This window comes from Gossypium hirsutum, chromosome D08 (assembly GCF_007990345.1).
Source record: "Gossypium hirsutum isolate 1008001.06 chromosome D08, Gossypium_hirsutum_v2.1, whole genome shotgun sequence".
Taxonomy (NCBI): domain Eukaryota; kingdom Viridiplantae; phylum Streptophyta; class Magnoliopsida; order Malvales; family Malvaceae; genus Gossypium; species Gossypium hirsutum.
In genome coordinates, this window is record NC_053444.1 from 1,012,857 (window position 1) to 1,034,510 (window position 21,654).

At 29.8% G+C, this 21,654-nt stretch overlaps 2 protein-coding genes across 2 annotated transcripts; both read left to right on the top strand.

Annotated features, from left to right (window-relative positions):
* Positions 1 to 2,126: 2,126 nt before the first annotated feature.
* Positions 2,127 to 4,135, top strand: LOC121220127 (dof zinc finger protein DOF2.1). Its single transcript, XM_041099362.1, has 2 exons — positions 2,127 to 2,414; positions 3,108 to 4,135. Exons 1-2 carry the CDS (start codon positions 2,388 to 2,390, stop codon positions 3,903 to 3,905), a joined length of 825 nt encoding a protein of 274 aa, XP_040955296.1. The 5' UTR covers positions 2,127 to 2,387; the 3' UTR covers positions 3,906 to 4,135.
* A 10,252-nt stretch (positions 4,136 to 14,387) lies between these two features.
* Positions 14,388 to 17,555, top strand: LOC121220128 (LOB domain-containing protein 1). Its single transcript, XM_041099363.1, has 2 exons — positions 14,388 to 15,468; positions 17,025 to 17,555. The coding sequence occupies exons 1-2, from the start codon at positions 15,220 to 15,222 to the stop codon at positions 17,385 to 17,387; spliced, it is 612 nt and encodes a 203-aa protein (XP_040955297.1). The 5' UTR covers positions 14,388 to 15,219; the 3' UTR covers positions 17,388 to 17,555.
* Positions 17,556 to 21,654: the final 4,099 nt, after the last annotated feature.

The following is a 21,654-nucleotide window of genomic DNA, read 5'->3' on the forward strand; positions in this document are numbered from 1 at the left end:
TACTTCAAATGATAAGCAACACTTTGGATTGTTTGAATGCCCAAACTGAGCGTTTGACATGTATTTGAGGCGATGATGATAGTGTTGAGGTTGAACAACCTCGTGCTTGCGGAAATAATGCTCGACATGCAAATGATGATATTTTGGCTAGTAATGATCATGGGCAGTTTTCTTTAACTAAACCAAAGTTCTCTATTCCACATTGTTGTAGAAAGAATAATTCAGAGGGTTATTGTGATTGGAAAGTTAGCATAAATTAATATGTCAATCCAAGAGGAGATGACCAAACAAAAGGAAGCGTACGATTAAGCTATCACCTGAAAATTTTATCTTGGTCTCTCAAAATAAAATTCATAGCTCTGTATTCACCTGAAATAACCCCAAAAAAGTAATCTTAAATGACCTAATAATGAAATGTCTAAATTTTGAAATGATCTGAATCATAATGATCCGACTTGAAATATCAAGCACTAAATCTGAATCTCAAAGCATCACATTATCATACCTTAATAGAATCCAAGTTTGAGGACCAAATGGGAAAAAAAGCTACCAAATTTTGGGAATAATGTAGACAAAAAAAATCCAGGGATTAAGGTGGAAAAAGTTGCTAAGTTAAAGGGCTAAATATTACTTTATTGAATGCAGTAGTAAGATATATTACACTTATAGAAAGAAAACTCAAATTTGAACTCTAGAGATAACATTCTTAGAAGGGACAACTACGAATCCCCAAAAGATTACAAAATAAAATTAATATTCATAAAATCATAAAACCAACAAAAAAGATAATTAATTTATATTGAAATAATATTGAAGCAGTTTCCAATGATGTTTGAACCGAACTGGACCAACCGATTGAATCTAGAACTGGCTGGGGTCAGAGGCTAGGGTCAGAGGCTAGGGTCAGAGGGAGGCCCCTAAATGAAAAATTCTTCCTTTAGTCCCTAAGTATTTGCAATTTTTATGTTAATTTAACGATAAAATTTTATTTCTGACTTTTCCAAAAATTTAAAATTCAATTATGCCATCTCCAAAAACAAAAAAAAAGTTTATAGACTCTAGTTAAAATTATAAAATTTTGCATTAATACAATAAAAAAATTACATTTTTAGCTCTCTCTAAAAAAAATAGAATCAAATTCGGCCCCTCCAAAAGAAATTATGGCTTCGCCCTTAGTTGAGGTATCGGTTTAAAGAATGATTTTAAATCGATTAGATTAAGAATCGGTACGAACAAGTTGAACTAACTAAAAACTGATTAAACCAATAATTAAACTAATTGAATCGAGTTTTCATAATATTTTTAATATTTTTTTAATCAAATCAAACCAATAATTAAACCAATAAAAGAATTGGGCGGTTTCATTACCAAAGAGAGAAGAACAAGGTATGGATTTTTTGTCATATTGTTTTTACGAAACACGAGGTTTATGCTTCTACCGTTTTCATGATTTTTGTGTAGTAGTGGATTATGATCCTCTGTGACTGTGCTGCATGCATTTTCTTGTGGACCCCAATCATGGTGATGGTGACGTACAGTGGAGGATGGGTGGTGGAAAGGTGGGGTCCCCTACTCCAATCCCCCATTGGACCCCACTGTATAGTTGCATCCAACCGAGCAAAAGGGTCCCACAAAACAACAACAAAGAAACCAAGCAGCATAACTAAAGCTATTGTAATCTAAAACATTTTGGTTTAATATAACATTTAGTCCTTTAAATTGATAACTTTTTATATTAATCCTTTAACTTTTTTCATATTAGTATTGGAGCTTGGCAGATTTTACCAGTTTGATTCTTAAAGTCAGACTCCATTAAGATGCATGATGTGTCACAATTCATCCCTAAATATTATCGAATTTAAAAAATATAACGACTAAGAATAATTCAATAACATATATGAATTAAATCTATAATATTACGTATAGCACATGGCTAATACCAAAATTGCTATCGTTCAGGTTACCACTAAAAATTTAAACAATGCAAGAACTAAAATTAACCAAAATAAAATACAAAGACTAATCCACAACTTTTGCATAACACAAGGACTAAAAATCAAATTTGACCAAACAATAACTTATAAACATAAAGTAAAATAAAATTTTATTTTTCCTTATTTCAAATAGGGGTAGGGGGGGTCTTTGCTTTCTATATATTAAAGGGTTGCCCTCATTTTCTCTTCACTTTCTCTTTTCCTTTTGCATGCCTTTGAGTTTATCATTACCAAACACAACCCCATATCTCCTCCTCCTCCTCTTCTTCTTCTGCTACTACAGTTCTTAGTTCAAAGAACCCCCCAAGTACAAGTTAGAATTCTTCTAGCAGTGTGTTGGGTTTTGTTTTTTGTTTTTTTTTTCTCAGTTTCACTTTCTTTTTTGTTGCATGGATGGATCCTTCAAGCAGACAATACCAGGTACATATATATATATATATGTATTTATATACATATAAAAAAGTTTTTGTTTTAATTTCAAGTTCATGTTTTTTTGGGGGGTCATGGTTCTTTTGATTTGATTTTAGATTGGAACATGTTTTAGTCTTTGTTTTTTTTTCTTTAATAAATTTAAGTTTTAGTTTGAATGTTCTGATTAGCTTCATTTGGGTTTTAATTGATTAATTTTTTTAAAAACCCTTTTTTTGTTAGCGAATTATAGAGAAAAAAAATTCAATATAATCCTCAAAATTTCTCCTTTGATGACCCCACCAATGACACCAAAATCCCATCATTCTTATCTATCATCCAATATCACAAAACATGCATTAAATGAGTCAAAATATCAAAATGTGCTTTTAAGCCCTTGAAATTTTCATAATTTTTAAATTTTTAGTCCTTTTACTTCTATTCTAAGGGATTCAGTCCCTATATTTTTCGAGTTCAAGAATATAAGCTAAATTGTTAGTATAAATTTTTTATAAAGAATTTTTGTTCCACGACTATCAAATAATTTTTTTTATTAATTTCAGAATGTAACAAAAATAATTTTAATAATGTTAATAATAAAAGAAAAATAAAGGATTATATTAGAGATCCAAATAAAATGAGTTTAAATCTTGTCATCCTCGTTTCTCGTAAAAAAAAAAATTGGACTAAGATTATATTTTGTAGGAGATGCCTAATCCTACGTTGGGAAACATGATGGTTTGCACCAAAGGAAATGAACAACAAGAGAGGAAACCAAGGCCACAACCAGAACAAGCATTAAAATGCCCAAGATGTGATTCAACCAACACCAAGTTTTGTTATTACAACAATTATAGCCTTTCACAACCAAGGTATTTTTGCAAGTCATGTAGGAGATACTGGACCAAAGGTGGCACATTGAGGAATGTCCCAGTGGGTGGAGGGTGTAGGAAAAACAGAAGATCATCATCATCATCATCATCATCATCAACATCATCAAAAAGGAGTCAAGATCAACTATTGATGCCATCCAATACCAACCTCCCACCAATTGACACTAGTGAACTCTCCTTAGCCATTGCTAGGCTCCAAAAGCAAGCCAATGTTCACTTAGGGTTCGACGAAAATGAACTCCCCGTTCTCGGAAACCCTAACAGCTTCGGTCTTCTCGCTAACCAGAACCATTTCCAGGGTTTTTATAATTATGGGTTCGAAAACAGCGGTGGGGAAACGATGATGTTACCGTACAACAATGACGAAGAAATCATCAGTGATGCAACGATAAGGACGGCATCGAATGGTATGGTCGCGGCGATGAAACAAGAGGTTGTCAGTGATGGTAACAAAAGTGATGAGAATCAAAATCAATGGGGTCTCCAATGGCAACTTAATGGTGACCATGGGAATAATTATTATAACATGGTTGATTTTGACTCGGTGAGAGAAAATTGGAGTGGACTCAGTTCAACTTGGCATGGACTTCTTAATAGTCCTTTAATGTAGAACAATGGGAGTGAACAAGCGTTAGAACGTTTGGGTTAATTACAAGAATGGTCCTTAGTATTTTCCTTTTGTTTTTTTTATTTCTCCCTATATTTTGCATGAATTTTGGAGCTATTTTTAAAAGAAGAGATATTTGGGGGGGTCTAATTCTGTAATTTTCTTATAGTTGGGTATTGAAAGCTGTTGTTGTTTCCTAGATATTATATTATATCACCATTGCTTCTTGGTCACTTTCATGTTGATTCTAGGAATATAACAGCATGTTGTTTATTTGATTATGACCCGAAATTAAAAACTCGATTTGCTTAATCTTCACATAAGCTTGATTTAATCGATTTGAATTGAAAAATAAAAGAAAATCGAATCAAATTCAAACACAATGGTCCTAATTCGAAACAACAAAAAATCTTAATCATTCGAACAAATAATTTAAGATGAACTAAATTTGAGCCTTAGACTAGAATGGACCTAACCATAAATAACATAAACTCAAAATTGAACCAAAAATTTTAAAACCCAAACCGATATGACAAGATAAAAATCTAATTGAATGATTGAAATTGGAAGAGAGAAATTATAAGGAAAAAAAAATTCGTACCAAAAACACAATCACAAATCCTTTCTTCTTTTTTCTTTGGTGAATTACAGTAAGAGGCAATGCCCTAGCAGTAACGCAATTAGCGCGGTTCAAACTCAGGCCTTATCTAGGACGGTGAACAAATCATTTAATCTAATTGAATTTAGCTTTAACAAATATGTCTTAGACTGGCCCAAAATAATGAAAGAAATTATTCATGGACTTTCTCAATTTGGGCTCACCAATGGCACACTTAATATATGTGAAAATATATGAAAAAAATTTGGTTAAAGTACCTAGGAGGTCCCTATATGATAGAGATTGGATCAAATTAGTTCATCTATTATTAAATGGATCAATTTAGCCCCTATACTGTTAAAAAGAATCAAATAAGTAATAGGATTAACATTTTTGTTTAAAAAATATCTTAAAAATTATTATTTTTTCATTTGCATTTCAATTCCAAACAAAAGATTTTATTTATAAAACTATAAAAATTTTAAAAATATTAACTCTGTTAAACAATAAATGATATATTTTTAAACAGTAAATGTTACCTTTATTCTAATTTGACTTTATTTGATCATTTTTAATAGTAGAGGGACTAATTTAATCTAATCTCTATAATTTAAGGACCTTTCAAATACTTTCACCGAAAAAAATTAAGAAAACATGAATAAGAAAAAAATTATTGAGTGGTGCCTGAGAGGCACCTCTATTATAGGGACATGGTCAAATTAATCCCTCTACTTTTAAATGGATCAATTTAATCCTTATATTTTTAAAAAGAAACAAATAAGGCAAAATTAGAATATAGTTAACATTTACCGTTTGAAAAATATGATCTACGGTTTAATAGAATTAATATTTTTAAATTTTTTTATGGCTCAATTAACAAATAAAATAGGCTTTTAAAACTATACACAATTTTCTACTTGGATCATTTTTCAACTATTGACTAAAAAAATTATTATTGAAATTGGACCAGATTAATCTATTGAGCTAATTGTATCGAGAATCTGTGACCTAATTGAAATGAAATAATTCAGAAAATCGATTTAATTGATAAAATTTGAATTTTCAAGAATTTTAAAAGTTTAAGAGTCATTGTTATAAACCATTAGGGGTTAGAAAAAATAGGATTTTATGTTACTTAATTGTAGCAATTAACAAATAGTAATCTAATACACATAACACGCATGTATGATAAACAATTAATTTTACAATTATAATCAAAGCACCAATTAATTTTTATATGAAGTTTTAATAAATATATTTTAATTACATAATTTTTTTTACCTATATCGTAAGTATGTAAAAAATTTAATATATATTTAAATCCACTGTGTCATTCCATCTAATACAAGGGGAGTTTCACTTAATAGAGACTTGGTTGATTGCAGTTGAGGAGAGTTGACTCTTTCAAGAGAAGTCTTCAAAGTATCAATTGTCGGGCAACCAACTAGATCCACAAAATCAAGGGTATTGTATGTTGGAAAAAAATCCGGTTCGAAAACGGTTTTCTTGCATAGCGGAAAATTATAATTTTGAAAATCGAGCCGGTTTATGATATTTATAGCAATAAACCATTTACTGTAATTACACCTATATTTTCGGCTTGACGGATCCTTGTCGTTCCTAACATTCAACCGAATGGTCTTCTTTGTTATTCTCGTACCACGAATTGCTTCAAGTGTGGGCTCGAATTAAACACGAATTCGAATAAAATATACTAGGGTTTGTCGTCCCATATATTTAATATGAGGGGATTTTGGGCCTCTCTTATATCGGATCTAATTATAAGTATTCATAGACTTTTAACCCAGTACTTTATAATTAAATTCAACTCAATACTTATTTTTCTATTTTTCAAAATAAACATCATAAATTAATTTTAATAAATTAATAAATTTTCCAATTAATAATTTTCTCAACTCGATTCTAATTCTGTTAAAATCATTACAACTTCACCGTAAAAGAATCTGTGAGAAAATATATTTAATATTTCTACATTCAATGGATTCACAATGACCAATTAATTTAATTCTATTTTTGAACTTCAATTATTTAATTAAATAATAAATCGGAAATCCATAAATTAAATTTTCAGGTCACTTCCATTTAGAGAAAATCACATTAATTTCCGAATGTTTTTCATTTCTCTGACTTTACCATTTCTATCTATTTATATTCATTTGATTCAACATGCAATTTATTTTCGGTTTCAACGAGCTAGCAGATGGACCAATTAAATATATGTGATTAGAGCTCAAATGATTTATAATTAACTTCTAACTTTTCGCCTATTAATTATAAACTCATTTAGTCACGAAGTCATTCCACTATAGCATTATAAATGAGCTCTCCCTAATAACATATCATTACGAAAGCAACTCGATCAGTGCTCATCCAATTACCTTGTCATAAGTGTGTTGCACTCATAGGATACCTTTAATCTCTTTGGGATAAATCCATTCTCCCAATATGATCCTATTTTTTCTTATGATAACCATTACATCTTCTTTCATGAAAAGTCAATTACTATTAAATAATAATCTAGTTATTCATCATAAAGATGAACGATCTGTAACCACATTTACTTTTCATCTACCATGTAATGCCAGTGAGAGGATATCATTTACTCATAGCTTTGGCTATGAATTTCACTATTGTGATTGATGCTACATACTGTAGAAGTCATATACCCAACACACTAGCTTTCGGTTCTTTATCTATTTGAGCTCAGGCTTTTACTTACATTAAAATATACGAGTCATGCATACATAGTTCGTCATCCACTCAGGATTAAGGTGTGCCACACTCTGAACGTCATAAGTAAATAAATCAATAAATATATTCAAAATTTATTCTTTTTGGGTCTAGTCTGATGTACTGCCAATCTAGTCAATTGCATCTATATTTCTATCTTTTGGGAGTTATCCGTTCCGATGCCCAAGACAAGATATCTCCTTAATTGGATTTGATAACGACATATTTGTAACACCCCAAACTTGGCCTAGACATTATGGCCGAATCTGGAGATGTCATAAAGAAGGGTTTGAAAACAGAGTTATTTCGATAAAGCCTTGTAACCCTTATTCGTTAAATCTGTTATTGAAAAAGTCCTTTAAGCAATTCATTGTCAAAACATAATTTATGGCGAAAGTCTTAGAAATTGTTATATATAATAATCTCAATCGTAATAAATTTTTTTAAGAAACCGTTATTTTATAGTAAAAACATGTTTTTGAAGTCGATCACAGTAAATAAAAAGTCAAGTCAAAATCCAAACCCCAAAATAAATTCAAACAGTCTAGAGAGTCCATAATTTACAAAAATCCCAGAAAACAATTCTTAAATAAATAAATAAATATCAAAATCTTAAGCAGTACGGACTCGTGGTCATTGCGAGACTTCGTCACAGCAATCCACCTAAGTCTGTGGATTACCTGAACAGAACATACAAAAGATGTGAGTTTTCGTAAAGTCAGTGTGTAACCCAACAGAATTTAGACATGTAACTCATACAGATATCACATATACAGTCAGATTTGGACCTAAGTCCTTTACAGATACAGATGACAGAATCAAATATGCAGAAGAGATATACAGAATCCTACCCCCATCCTCTACACACCAACTCCGACCATCACAACACACCATGTGGGGTTAAAAATACTCACCCATCCTTACACACCATACCGTGTTGTTACGACACATATCCGATAAAGTGCAGCCAAATTGCCAAAATATAGACGATGAACGCCATACAGAACACTTCCTTCACATATGTAAAACCCACTCCAGTCACAGATATAGATATACAGATACAGTAATTCCATGCATAACATGCTTATATATGAATGTCGATAGATTGGTTTTGCAGCTTTTGTTGAAGCTCGATTTTCTACGTTTCAGGTACACACCTGGTACAGTTTTGAGGCAAAAACAATCTCAAGCCTTCTGAAACCTAAAAAAATAGTACCCAACATCGATTTAGTAGATTGATTAACGAATTCGACACAAAAATCAACACGAAACCTACTTACCACCGATGACAAACCACCTCTAACGCATACTAAACCGTTGAAGTGCAATTCCCTACTCCACAATTAAACCAAAAGGAGAACTTGACAATTCCAACAGCACGATCGAACAATGGATTCACGAGCCGAATCGAAAGAGAACCAAAATAGAGGGTTGCAGAGAAGGAGAAAAGAAATGTCAGAAAAGGGGAAAACAGAAGAAATTTGACGTCAGATTTTTTTTAGAGGAGAGATAAAATTTTTAGCAAAAAATAGAAATAAAATAAAAAATAAAAGATAACCCCCAAATCCCTTATTTTTCTCCCACTAACCCACAAACTCATAACTCCCCCAGAATTTAAGCTCTACCGAAACTTTATTAGACAATCAAGCAAAAATTAACATCCATGCTTGTGCAAGGATTCAAACACAAGAACTCCAACACACTAACTCCCATACCACTCAAACTAGCAAACTCATTCTAATATAGATTAACAGATAATTTTCTATAAGCCCCCTCAACAAGGGTAAGGCTTGGATAAAAAATAACAAAAATTGCCAAAGTGATAATTGAACTCAAGACCTCTCACACACACTCAAAACACTTAACCACTAAAGTAGATACACATTTATGTTAAATACTTACAGAAACAGAAATAAATGATTCAGGGCGTTACAATATTAGTCTTTCAATCGGTTTGCTCATTTTTTATTAGACTAAGGACATGTTTAGGTTCGTCTACTAATATAAGGACATGTTTAGGTTCGTCTACTAATATAAGTTGTCTTTTCGTATTACGATTCAACCATGTAATACCTCTTAGTATTAGTTAAATATTAGACAATTAATGAGCTAATATTTGTTTTACATGTAAAAACCACGCGAGGGCAATATACAAAGAATATTAATGTAATTCGTGAATAATATTATTAACCAATCTATTCAAAAAAATTACAAGTGTACATAGACGAAAATACTATACTTAAGACACCAAATCCAACATTGTACCCGTATTAAGATTTTATCCCCAGCTTCTGTGAAGAGTTGTGCATGTTTGACGTAGCTCAGGTGATACGATGCTTGCAAGTATGTTGCCTTAAGCCTAAGTTAGTGGCTCAAATCCCCTTGCATGCATTCTCCATAATTAATATTACGCACAATGAGCTTTTGTAGGTCATCTCTTCTCCATTATAGGCGTCCTCCTCTATGAATCGTACACAGCTCTACGCAGAGACTAAAGACAAACCCCCAACATAAGGACAATACCTTCAGTTGTTGAGGGTCCGATTAATTACTCAACAGATAACACTTTAAATACTTATCCTAAATGAGTCGAGCCCTTCAACAATTCCTTTCACATAAAGTTTAATGCTTATTCATATGTCATCATGTAATTCACTCACAATTCACAAAAATTATAAGAAAACTAAAGTCATAATTAAGTTGATTTTTCTTATAAAGAATAGCCCATGGGAGAATTAACCCAAAAAAGAAAGACCAATGGGAAATTATTTTTGACCATGTATTAAAAAATTAATTTTTTTGGTACCATATTTAAAAAAAAAGAAATTATTAAACTATGAGTTTTTTCAAAAGTCTAAGTCCTATAAGTTAATATAATTAACCTAAAAGTTTTGTCACATATCACGTTTATTAATTAAAATTTGATCACAATAATATTTATATATTTTATTATTTAAATGAAGATAATTTATTTTATTATATGAATGGGACCTTATTCAATTTGCAATCACACTTACCGGGCTGCTACAAGTGGATTGCAATTTTGTAATTTATTTATTTATTGGTATAAAGAAGAGGGAAATGATTTGTTCAAATAATTCCAACATTTTATTTTCGATTTAATAGCATAGAAAATACAGTAAAATGTTTAACAAAATAAAACGATGGTCGATTGGGTCTTAGCTTAATTGGTATGGGCATTGTTGTTAATGCAGAAGGATGTAGGTTTGAGTGTGTTAAAACGCATTATCTTCTTATTTATGAGTTGGGGAGAAATTATGGGTACTTTTTAAGCATTGTGTCAAAAATTTTACTCAAAATCACCTTTTAAAGATGATTATACGAATCAACCGAACAAAAACTCATACAAATTTTGTAAGATTGAAATAATATATATATATATATTTGCTTACACCTATTCTAAGTTTAATTAGTGGGGAAGACTATTCCTACAATTCTAGATCACCATCTTTGTTCCACAAAAACACTGAAACCTACTGTCTCCCACTTATAATTTTTTCCCCTTTGTGTGTTGTGTCTAAGACTTTGGGACATGTCATGAGGCAGACTTTGGGACATGTCATGAGGCTGACGCCATTGACATATATGTTAGTCATTTTATTATGGGTAAATTGCTACCAACATCACTAAATTATAAGTAAGTTTATATTTTAGTTACTCAACTTTAAAAAGTTATAAAATGATCACCGAACTATTTAAAAGTTTTTATTTGAGTTGTTGAGATGTTAAAATTGATGTTGTATGACCTTCTCTGTTTGCACTGCTAGAGCCAGACAATAATGGTAGCCCCCCCCAAATTTTAGGTGAAATTTTTAGAAAATTTTCATTTCTCTCTTGAAGTTTTTAGAAAATTTTAATTAGGCCCCCAAATTTTGAAAATTCTAATTATAACTTTTGATTTTTTAAAAATAAAATTTAATTAAGCTCTCTTAAAATACTTGGAAATTCTCATTAATCTCACAAAAAAATTTAAAATTAATTAGACCCTCCAATTTTTTCTTTTTTTAAAATGTATCATTAAACTCCAAAATTTTTTAAAATTTTACTAGCCCCCTCAAACTTTGTCCCAAGATCTACCACTATGCACTGCCTGTACCAACGGAAAGCTCTCCTTCCTCTTTTCTTCTGCAATTCAACTTTTTAGTTTAGTGATTTAAATGAAAACTTTTAAATAGTTCAGTGACCATTTTGTAACATATTAAAGTTGAATAACCAAAATATAAACTTATTAATAATTTAGTGACCTTAAGTGTAGTTTACCCATTATTTTTATTTTTTTTGGTTAATCCATTGATGTACTTTATTTCCACCATTTTGTGTTGAAATTGCAGCATTCTTAATTTCAACATTGAAGATTGAAAAAAACGGCAAAAGAATTTTGGGGTTTCCTTTTTAAGTTGTTTTTTTAGTGTTTCGCTCACGGTCTGTGTGGGATAATAGAAAAACTCAATGCTAGCTGCAGTAAATTTAAGACCATTTTTGCCCTAAAACCGCGTGGATCTTTTTCTATACATCTATACATATAATACTGTGTTGGGATCGAGATAAAATTTTCAAAAAAGAGTATGGGGTCAATGCTGAAAAGTTTGGTGTTAAAATGGTTTAAATTGAATATTTAATTTTTTTGGAGGGGTCAAAAATGAAAATTGTCCATTTGGCTAAAGCTAAAAAGGACTCAATTCAAGTGTTTATACTTAAGAGGGATTAAAAGTGAAATTATACCATTTAGGCTCCTAAGACTGAAATCAACTTTGAATTTTATAAGTTAACTACATTAAATGTTTTCAAATTATTGTTTAAATTTTAAATCAATATGTACATTTTATAACGGTTTAATTCAATTTTCAAAATACTAGTCCGATCATCGATTTAGGTTTTAAATGTTAACTTTATGTGAACATAAATAAAACATGTTAATCAGATTGTAAACACGTGCGTATCTATATGTTAAAAAAAACAAATGTCAATAAAATTTAAGTGATATAATTTTTTTTTCTTTTAACTTGTCGGATCCAAATTATCCATTTCTGTTTGGAGTCAATATAAGATTATAAAATTTGAGGGGGATAAAACTAAAAATCATGCGTTAAAAATGCTTAAATTAATTAATCAATTTTTTAAAAGACCAAAATTACAAAATTTCCATTTAACAAAAAATTAAAAAATTAAATTGAATCTTTTTAATTTTGAGAGGACCTAAAAAGCAATTTAGCAAAGGAGACCAAGGTCGCTGCCTGTCCCCTTTAACTACGTCCCTGGCTAGTATACACACGTTGAAAATTTTGAGCTAATATTTAATGTCCAAGTTAATAAATGACCTAACAAAAGAACTTGATTGATACGATATTGGTATTATAAGGACTCAATTAAAATATTTTAAAATTCAAATACCGATATAAAATCTAACCATAGTTTGAGGATGTTTGTTGCAATTAACCCTACATATTCTATAATCTTTTATACCATATCTGAAGATCAAAGTTTCTAAAAACAACTTGGCCGACATGAAAATGTCAAATATAGATAATCATCAATTTTGTTATGAAAAATCTTAGGTTTTTTTTTCAGCTTTATAGTTCATCTTCCACTAGTTTTTGTTGGTCTTTCACGCCATCCATGCAACATCCATCCATCCATCCATACATACACATACATACATTATCTTAACCGTTTCACAATAGCTCTTCGTTATGTAGTGTACATCCATTCATCTATCCATCCATACGTACATTACTTTAACCGTTTCACAATGACTGGTCGTTACATAATGTACATAAATTGAAATATAGATAACTGTCGGTCAAATCTCGAATTTCGAATATCCAACCTCAAACCTCGTTTAAATAAAAATTTAGTGGAAAAGTATTAAAGTAATGGTTGGATTAATTTGTAAAATAGTAAAAATATGAATAATGAATTAATAAGAGATGTAGTTTTGTTTTTTAAAAAGTTAAATTACTTTTTACAACATTATAAATATTTATTATTTATTATATTATTTGGGTTTTCTGTGTTTTTTTTTTATTGCGTCGGTGTTAGTGAGTTAAGTGATACCAACTCAATCTAAAGTTTTATTATAAGTATCAGAAATCCTACTACACACGTATGCGTACGGAAACCACAAATTTAGAACATAAATGTGCGTTTAAAAATAACATACAATAAATAATAAAACGTATGGTTTGAGGCCATCATAATAATATTAATTATAATTTAAAAAGAATGGGTGTTTCTGTAAATTCATAAGTGAGTTCGTGATCTGATTAAGGATGACACCAACTCAATAAAATGCTTAAATAAAATAATTGGATTTTTTGTATGACTTAGTTATAAACCAAGTGTGGACCACTTCGAATTTTGGCTGCTTGTGTTTTTTTAAAAATAATTTTATTATAGATTCTGATCATATCTATTTTTTCTTTTGTATAATGCCTAAAACTACTCATAGCCCATCCTCAGCCCATAAATAGGAGGATAATGCACTTCAACACACTCAAACCCACGTCTTCCTGCATTGGCAACAGTGCATATGCTAATCGAGCTAAAACTCAATTAAAATGGTTAGTGTCTTTGTAGGAAATATCAAATTTTAAAAAAAATAACATTTTTTTAGATATTTAATTATTTTAAGTGTTTTATTGAATTATTTTCATGAGTCAACCAAGCACCATCTCAATTACAAAAATACTAAAATACCTTTTTCTTATACAAATTAAGTTATATTTTTATAATGGTATTTTTGTCTTTTTTCTTATATTATAAATCAATGAAATTTTAGTCATAATGAGATTTAAACACATAACAGTTAACACCTCTCTATAACGAACAATTAATTTTACAATTGTAATCAAAGTATCAATTAATTTTTATATAATTTTTAATAAATATATTTATTATATAATTCTTTTACTTACATCGTAAATATACCGTAAATCTAGTAATATATTTAAGTTCACCGTGTCCTTCCATTTAATACAAGGAGAGTTTCTCTTGTCAAGGAAATAAAATTTTTAAGTAGTGAAATGGATTATCTGGGCGAATCGAGCTGAGCAGGAAATTGATTTCTTTTTCTAAAATCGGGTCATAGTTCGATTTGACCCATGAATATATCTTTTATACAATGTCTACTTCTATCCATAACCCCAAATCTTTAAATCGGAAGAAAAATGCATTTACGAGTGGTCGAACCCACATACTCCTTGTTGTTGCAATAACAATGATGCCAACTAAATTAAGACTCAATTACACCCAATCAAATAATGATTTAAAAACTAAAATTCTATATAAATATTAATATAAAAATATTTGTTTAATATTTATTTTTACCAATTTTTATTTTTAGTTTCTCAATGTATCTACCGGAGCGAACCTAGTAACTAATCCTCCGCATTCGATAGGTCCATTAAGGGGTAAATGTTTGGTCACGAGTTTTAAAACTGTTCCGTACCCAGAGCAAAAATCAAACCCTTGACCACTAACTAAGATAGGAGAAATACTTATCACCTCACCTAACTCTCGTAGTTTTTTACCAATGTTTCAAACTACGGAAATGTACTTAAATATAAAAAGAAAAGTTTTAAAAAAAATTAGGTCATGGGTCATGAGGTCAACAAAGAAGGAAGAGTTATTCAAACTAGAAATGGTCGTTTTTAGAAGACAAAAAAGCCAAAAGAAATGTAAAAACATAACCCAAAAAAATTTGTGAAAAACATAGAAAGCAGCCAGACCAGACACCAATGTAGAATTTTTTTTTTTGTTAATTTAATGATGTCATTTTTTAAAATTTTTTATATGGGCTTATTTCTTCTATAAATAATACCCCATTTCAATGCAAGAAAAAAACCCCCACAAAAATTTCCTATCAACATTTTATGATCATCATCCTATAACTCTTCTTTTTTTCTCTCATTTAAGTCCATTTCTTCTTTTACACTAAAATCTTCCCATATGTTTAAGATGGAATTTAGAGAACCAACCCCATCCGCCGTTGCTTCTCCGAATTCTTCGAACCCGTCATCCCCTTCGACACCTACGTCTCCGCCGGTCGTCATTAGTCCTTGTGCTGGTTGCAAGATTTTGAGGCGAAGGTGTGCCGATAAATGCATGTTGGCCCCGTATTTCCCTCCAACCGAACCGGCTAAGTTCACCAACGCTCATCGGGTTTTTGGTGCTAGCAACATAATCAAGTTCTTGCAGGTAGTTTATTGATAGTTTTACTAGGAGATTTTCCATGTGAAGAGTATTGGCTAGTTGTACCAGTGTGAAATGCTTAAAAGGTTTTCACTTTTTTTTTAGAGAAATAAAAGAACTTTTACTTTACGAAAATTAAAAAAGTTAGTCCCTCTATTTTAATTTGTTAGGTTTCAACCCTCGTACTTTACAAAAATCGAAAGTTAATCCAATTGTTGATAAACATATGAACTTGTTGAATTGTTAGTTTTCAAGTTATTGATATCACCCAATTGGACTTACTTCTCAATTTTTGTAACAAAACAGGGATTAATTTCTCAATTAAACCCTAATAAACTCAATTTGTATTAAGTCAAAATTGAATAAAAAAATTTTGAGTCGACTCAACCAAACCCGAACTAAAATATTTTTAGAACATCTTCTTCTAACCTATTTTTTTTTAATACGTTTAGGCCTAACATTTCTCATTCTATTAAATGAATGCTTTATATCAAACAGCAATATGAAAAGCTAGTTTTGAATTGATTTGTTCATATTAGGTAGAATTACATATGGTGCATGTGCTAACGACCCCACTTTATTTCATCAAATGTTGACACTTCCTAATTACATTTTCTTTGACTATGTCAAGAATTATTCGTACCCAATTTCTTTTTCTCGATCTGATGTCTTGATATTCAGTAGTTATATTGTGCCCCAATTAAATCTAGAGTTAAATCGTGTCAGAGTCTAGAGGCAAAGCAAGAAATGTTGTTAAAGGTTGAGATTAAGTTATATGTTTTTATTATTGTATTGGCTTATATCTAATTTATGGTTTTCAAAAGTACTAAATCAAAATTCTAGAATTTTTTTAAAGGCCAAACTATAATTTTATCATATACTAAATTAATATTTTAGATATTTCAAAAGGACTAAAATAGAAATTTTCTATTTTAAGAGACCAAGGCATAGCCTACCCCTCCTTTTGCCCTTATCGGACCCATCAAACTTCAACTCAAAACCTTATACTTCTGCATGTTGAATTTCTTCACTACATTGAGTTCTCTTCATCAATGATATTTGATTTTTTTTCCCACACATTAAGGCCTATTCATTTGTTTACTTATGGTCTTAGTTTTGAGATTAATTTGGTTCAAATTGTAGTTTTGGTCCTTTTACAATACTCAAATATGGGATTCAGTCCAAATACTTTAATTTATCATAATTTGGTCATTTTAGTTTTATAATGTCATCTTTTAGTCTAAATGGTTAATATTATTAACTACTCCGATTAGAATATTATTGTGAACTTTCTTAAAATCCATTTTAACATGATGGGTCGAAAGGGTTAAATCGTGAACTTGAGCATAAAAGGGGACTAAAACAATAATTTGACCTATTGATAAGAAAAGTTCATTAAAGCCTAAAGGTGTAGGTGTAGACTTTCCTTTCGCAGTGACATACTGACATGAACAGGGGCTTTGGGGAATAAAATGGTGAAATTTTATTTTAAGTCTTTCTATAAATTTAACAATTTACTTTAGCCCCCAGTAACTTATATTTTTATCTACAACCCCTTTCAGGAACTTCCAGAGTCACAAAGGGCCGATGCAGTAAGTAGCATGGTGTACGAAGCTAGTGCGAGGATCCGAGACCCGGTGTACGGCTGCGCTGGGGCAATCTGCCAGTTGCAGAAGCAAGTCAACGAGCTCCAAGCACAGTTAGCCAAAGCTCAAGCCGAAGTGGTCAACATGCAGCTACAACAAGCGAACCTCGTGGGGGCTTTGCTTTGCATGGAGGCGACTGCGCCGCCTCCTCAACCGCATCCCCAACAACTCGCCGTCGACACCTTCATGTGTAGCCCACAAAGCTACCATAGCAATCCCGGCTTCATCGACGACGACGAGAACAACAACAACCTAGGATCCTTATGGGAGCCTCTTTAGACATAACTGATGTCAAAGGTCCCATGAAACTCTTCTAAAGGAGAAGTTGAAGGACATTAGATTAATAAAGGCCAAGTTACGATTCTAGTCCCTCTATTATACTCAAATTTCATATTTAATCCTTATACTTTAATTTGACATAAAATTATTCTAATTTACTTTTATAATGTCATTAGTTAGTCTAAATAATTATCACCGTTAATTATTCTAGTTAAAATATTGGCATGGCTTTCTCGTAAGAGACACTTCTTTCAACACAAAGTAATTCATGTTAACATGATGAGTTGAAAGGAAAGCTTCTTAAAAAAAAGCCACATCAACATTTTAATCGGAATACCTATGATGTTAATTGTTTGAGTTACCTAATGACGCTATAAAAATAGAAGGATAAAAATATGTCAAATTAAAATATAGGGATTAAATCGCACAATTGAGCACAGTGAAGGGATTTAAAACCATATTTGACCATTAATTAATATTTAACTTTAAACATTGGTACTAATAGGTTATGATAACTTTGTATAGACGAAAAGATACCTCCAATTTGTTTCTAAACTTTATTGATGTGCTAATTATGAAATAACTTTTTCCTTCGGTCAAATTCTAGTTTTGGTTCCTTATTCTGCTTAAATTTGAAATTTAGTCCCTTTAATTTGATTCACTCTACTTATAATATCATTGGTTACTCTAAATAGAATGATATTTTTTTCTTAAAAACAGTCTAGACTAACAAATAACATTATAAAAGAAGGAAGACTAAATTATAAAAATTGAAGTATAATGACTAAATCTAACAAATTCGAGCATACTTGAAAAAAACTCGCATCAATAATTCAACCATAATAGTTAAGGGCGTTATTTATATGGACTAACAAATGACACTATAAAAGCAGGAGGACTAACTTATAAAAATTAAAGTATAATGACTAAATCTAACAAATTCGAGCATATTAGAGGGACTAGAATCATATATTCTAACCCTTTTTCTTTTGCATTAGACTCCCCCACTCGATTTTTTTTTTTTTTACTTACTGAAGTGGAATTATGGCATGTAAAAAGAAAACCTATAGCTAGACTCAAAATTTGGGTTTAAACCTAATTTCCACTAGTAACAAATTTTAGGTCACCCACTAATACTATTTATGATATACTTAAAAGTTTATGTTTGATTTAATTCCTTGTCAAACAAGTTTTTGACCTATCTCTATTAGTTTTCAATTCTGTTATTTGAGTCGGAACGGATTGAGAATTTATCAGTATACTGGACCGAACACAAGGGTTGAATCGATCCTTACACTGGTGAAACTAAAAAATTTTTAGGGTTAGAATTGAATTATAAATTTTTGAAATTTCAAAATATAATTTTATCATTCATTACTTTATTTAATTACTTTTTAAAGGGTTAAAATTATTTTTTCCTTCTATTTTTTAAAGGGCAAATTTATCATATATCAATTTATAAATTTATTATTCACGCGGTACTGAAAGGTTAAATTTCTATTTTTTACCCCTAGACCTATGAGCTAATTGCTCGATAAAAATTAGAAATCAGGATGAAAAGTAAACCAATTGAATCGAATTTTTAATTTTTTTAATTATTATTGAATCGGCAATTGAACTGAAAATTAATTATCTAATTTTAACAAATTTTTTAAAAAAAATCAAATTGAAATTAAATATGTGTGCCTAAATCAAAGTGTACTTTTCTAAATGACTAATCATTTTCCTAATACAATGAAACATTTTTCAATTTTATTTTCCTAAATTTGACTAATTAGGGTGACTAGTTTGACCTTTTTGGAAGGTTCAAGACCTTATCTCAACTAATTCACCACCACAATTTAATTTCTTTCCTTATTATTATTATTATTATTATTATTATTATTATTTATGAATCGGATTATATCATAATTCAAAAATATTTTTATTTAAATTTAATTTATAAATTAATTTATTATTTAACTCGATATGGATTTAACTCGATATATGATAATTCACTTGAAAAATTCAATTTATAGGAAATTCAAAATTTTAATAAATTTAATAATAAACATTAAAAAAATAATTGACTTATAAATAATAAAAGTCTATACCAAAATTTTTCTTAATAAAAATCTTCATAATTAATTATCACTTAATAGTCAACATTATCATAATTTATATTTTTTTTATCTTAATATCATACCTATCATTTAAAGAAAAATCTTTAATTTATGAACTTTATTTAATATTTAATTTTTTAGATATCTTGTTTTAAAATTTAAAATTTTACATTTCTCAAACAATATAATTATATTCAACCTAAACCTAAACCCGAACCCTGAACCTCGAACTCGACCCTGAATCTTGAAGTTTAGAATTCAAGGTTCGAGTTCAAGTTTGGGTTTGAGTTTCGGATTTGGAGTTTGGGGTTCAAGATAAAAAAATTACTAAAATTATGTGTCAATGACATGAAAAAAATTGTGATTAACAGGGCACATGCAAATGTTTCAAAAACTAATGGTCTTGATTTTGAGACTTTGTCTCCTTTTTGGAATTCTGATTTTAAATCATGTGCTTCCCACGTGATTTGATCTTTCAAATGGCTACAATAAATTTGTCATTTTTTGGTAACAAAGTTTATTTTTATTTCTTTTCTTTGAAAAAGACAAAATGAAAAATCATATTTTTCCCAACATCCCATTATTTTCCATGCTCAATTTCTTTTAAAAAAATCTGATAACTTTTATCGGTAAAAGAATTTCTCTAGTCTTTCTCAGTTTTGATATTGAGTAAATTGATCATTTAAAAAAGAATTTGTCAATTTCGAAAATGAGCAACCAATGACAATTTATCCTACTTTTAATTTGTATAATAACAAGTTTATCTTCAATGTTTACAAGTTTTGTCATTTTTGTCATAATTCTAAAACTAATCAACAAATTTAGAATCGGGACCAAATTGATAGGATATGTAAATGTTTAGGGATAAATTTATTGAATTTGTTAGAATTAAGACAAAATTGAGGGTTGTTATACCAATCAAAGGTAGGATAATTTGACTAAAAAAGTTAACATCATGACTAATTGTCTTTAGTTACTCACTTTCGAAATTGAGATGGACTAAATTGCTATGTTTTTTTTAAATAGACCAATTTACTCGATATCAAAATCAAGGAGGATCAAAGAGGTCTTTTACCTTTTTGCATTTATATAATGTTAATCTTTTTAACCCTATAATATTAATTAAGAGGGACTGAATTATCACATTATTCCAATACATGAACAACTGCCAAGTTCAGGGATTAACTTGGACAAAAAAAGTTCAAGCCCCAATATGGGAATAGTTGTTAAGATCAAGCTCCCCAAAAGTGGATTAACCCTATAATTTACTTTATAAAAAGGGACAAAGTAGCATTTAGTCCCTGAACTTGGAAACTTTTCCTAACTTGGTCCCTAAATTTTTTTGTCCATGTTAATCCCGCACTTGACATGTTTTTCCAATGTGGTCTATAAAATTGAACATAGATTCCATTAAAGTATGATGACATGACACTTTGACAAAGTACCACATAATCACTTAAAAAATTTTTAAAAAAATATAAAATCTAATCGATATAAAAAATTATATATATTTAAAAAAATTATGTGACAATGCGGTACAATCTCAAAATATCACATCATCACATTTTAACGAAAATCTAAATTTAAGGATCAAATTGAAAAAAGCTGTCAAATTCTAAAACTAATATGGATTAAAAAAATTTCGAGGATCAATATAGAAAGATTGTCAAATTCAAAGACTAAATATTACGTTATATATTATAAAAAATATCATTTTTAATTATTTTTCAATTTAATTGATTTATATCATTCCAATTTAATTTTTAATTTTTAATTATTTTTAATTATTGTCAAATTCATGTGCATTGTTCCTTAGATTTTGATGATATTTTCATGGCTGAATGCCACCATGGCCATGGAGCTCCTCTCTTACCCATACTTCATTCAAAGCCATATAATAATGACACCCACGTTCCAACATTTATTCCATCCTTAATTTTCGAAAAAAAAATAAAAATTTTATTCATTCAAGCATGAAAGTCTAGTCGATATTTGAGAGAATTTTAACAAAAATATTGACAAATTAGACAACAATTAGGTCGTGTTTAAAAATATGACAGTTTATTTTCAAGTTTTAATTATATATATCCTATATATTAAGGAGATAATTGAGTTAGTGTCGTTCATCAATCAGATATAAACTCAATTATGAAATTACTAAAAAC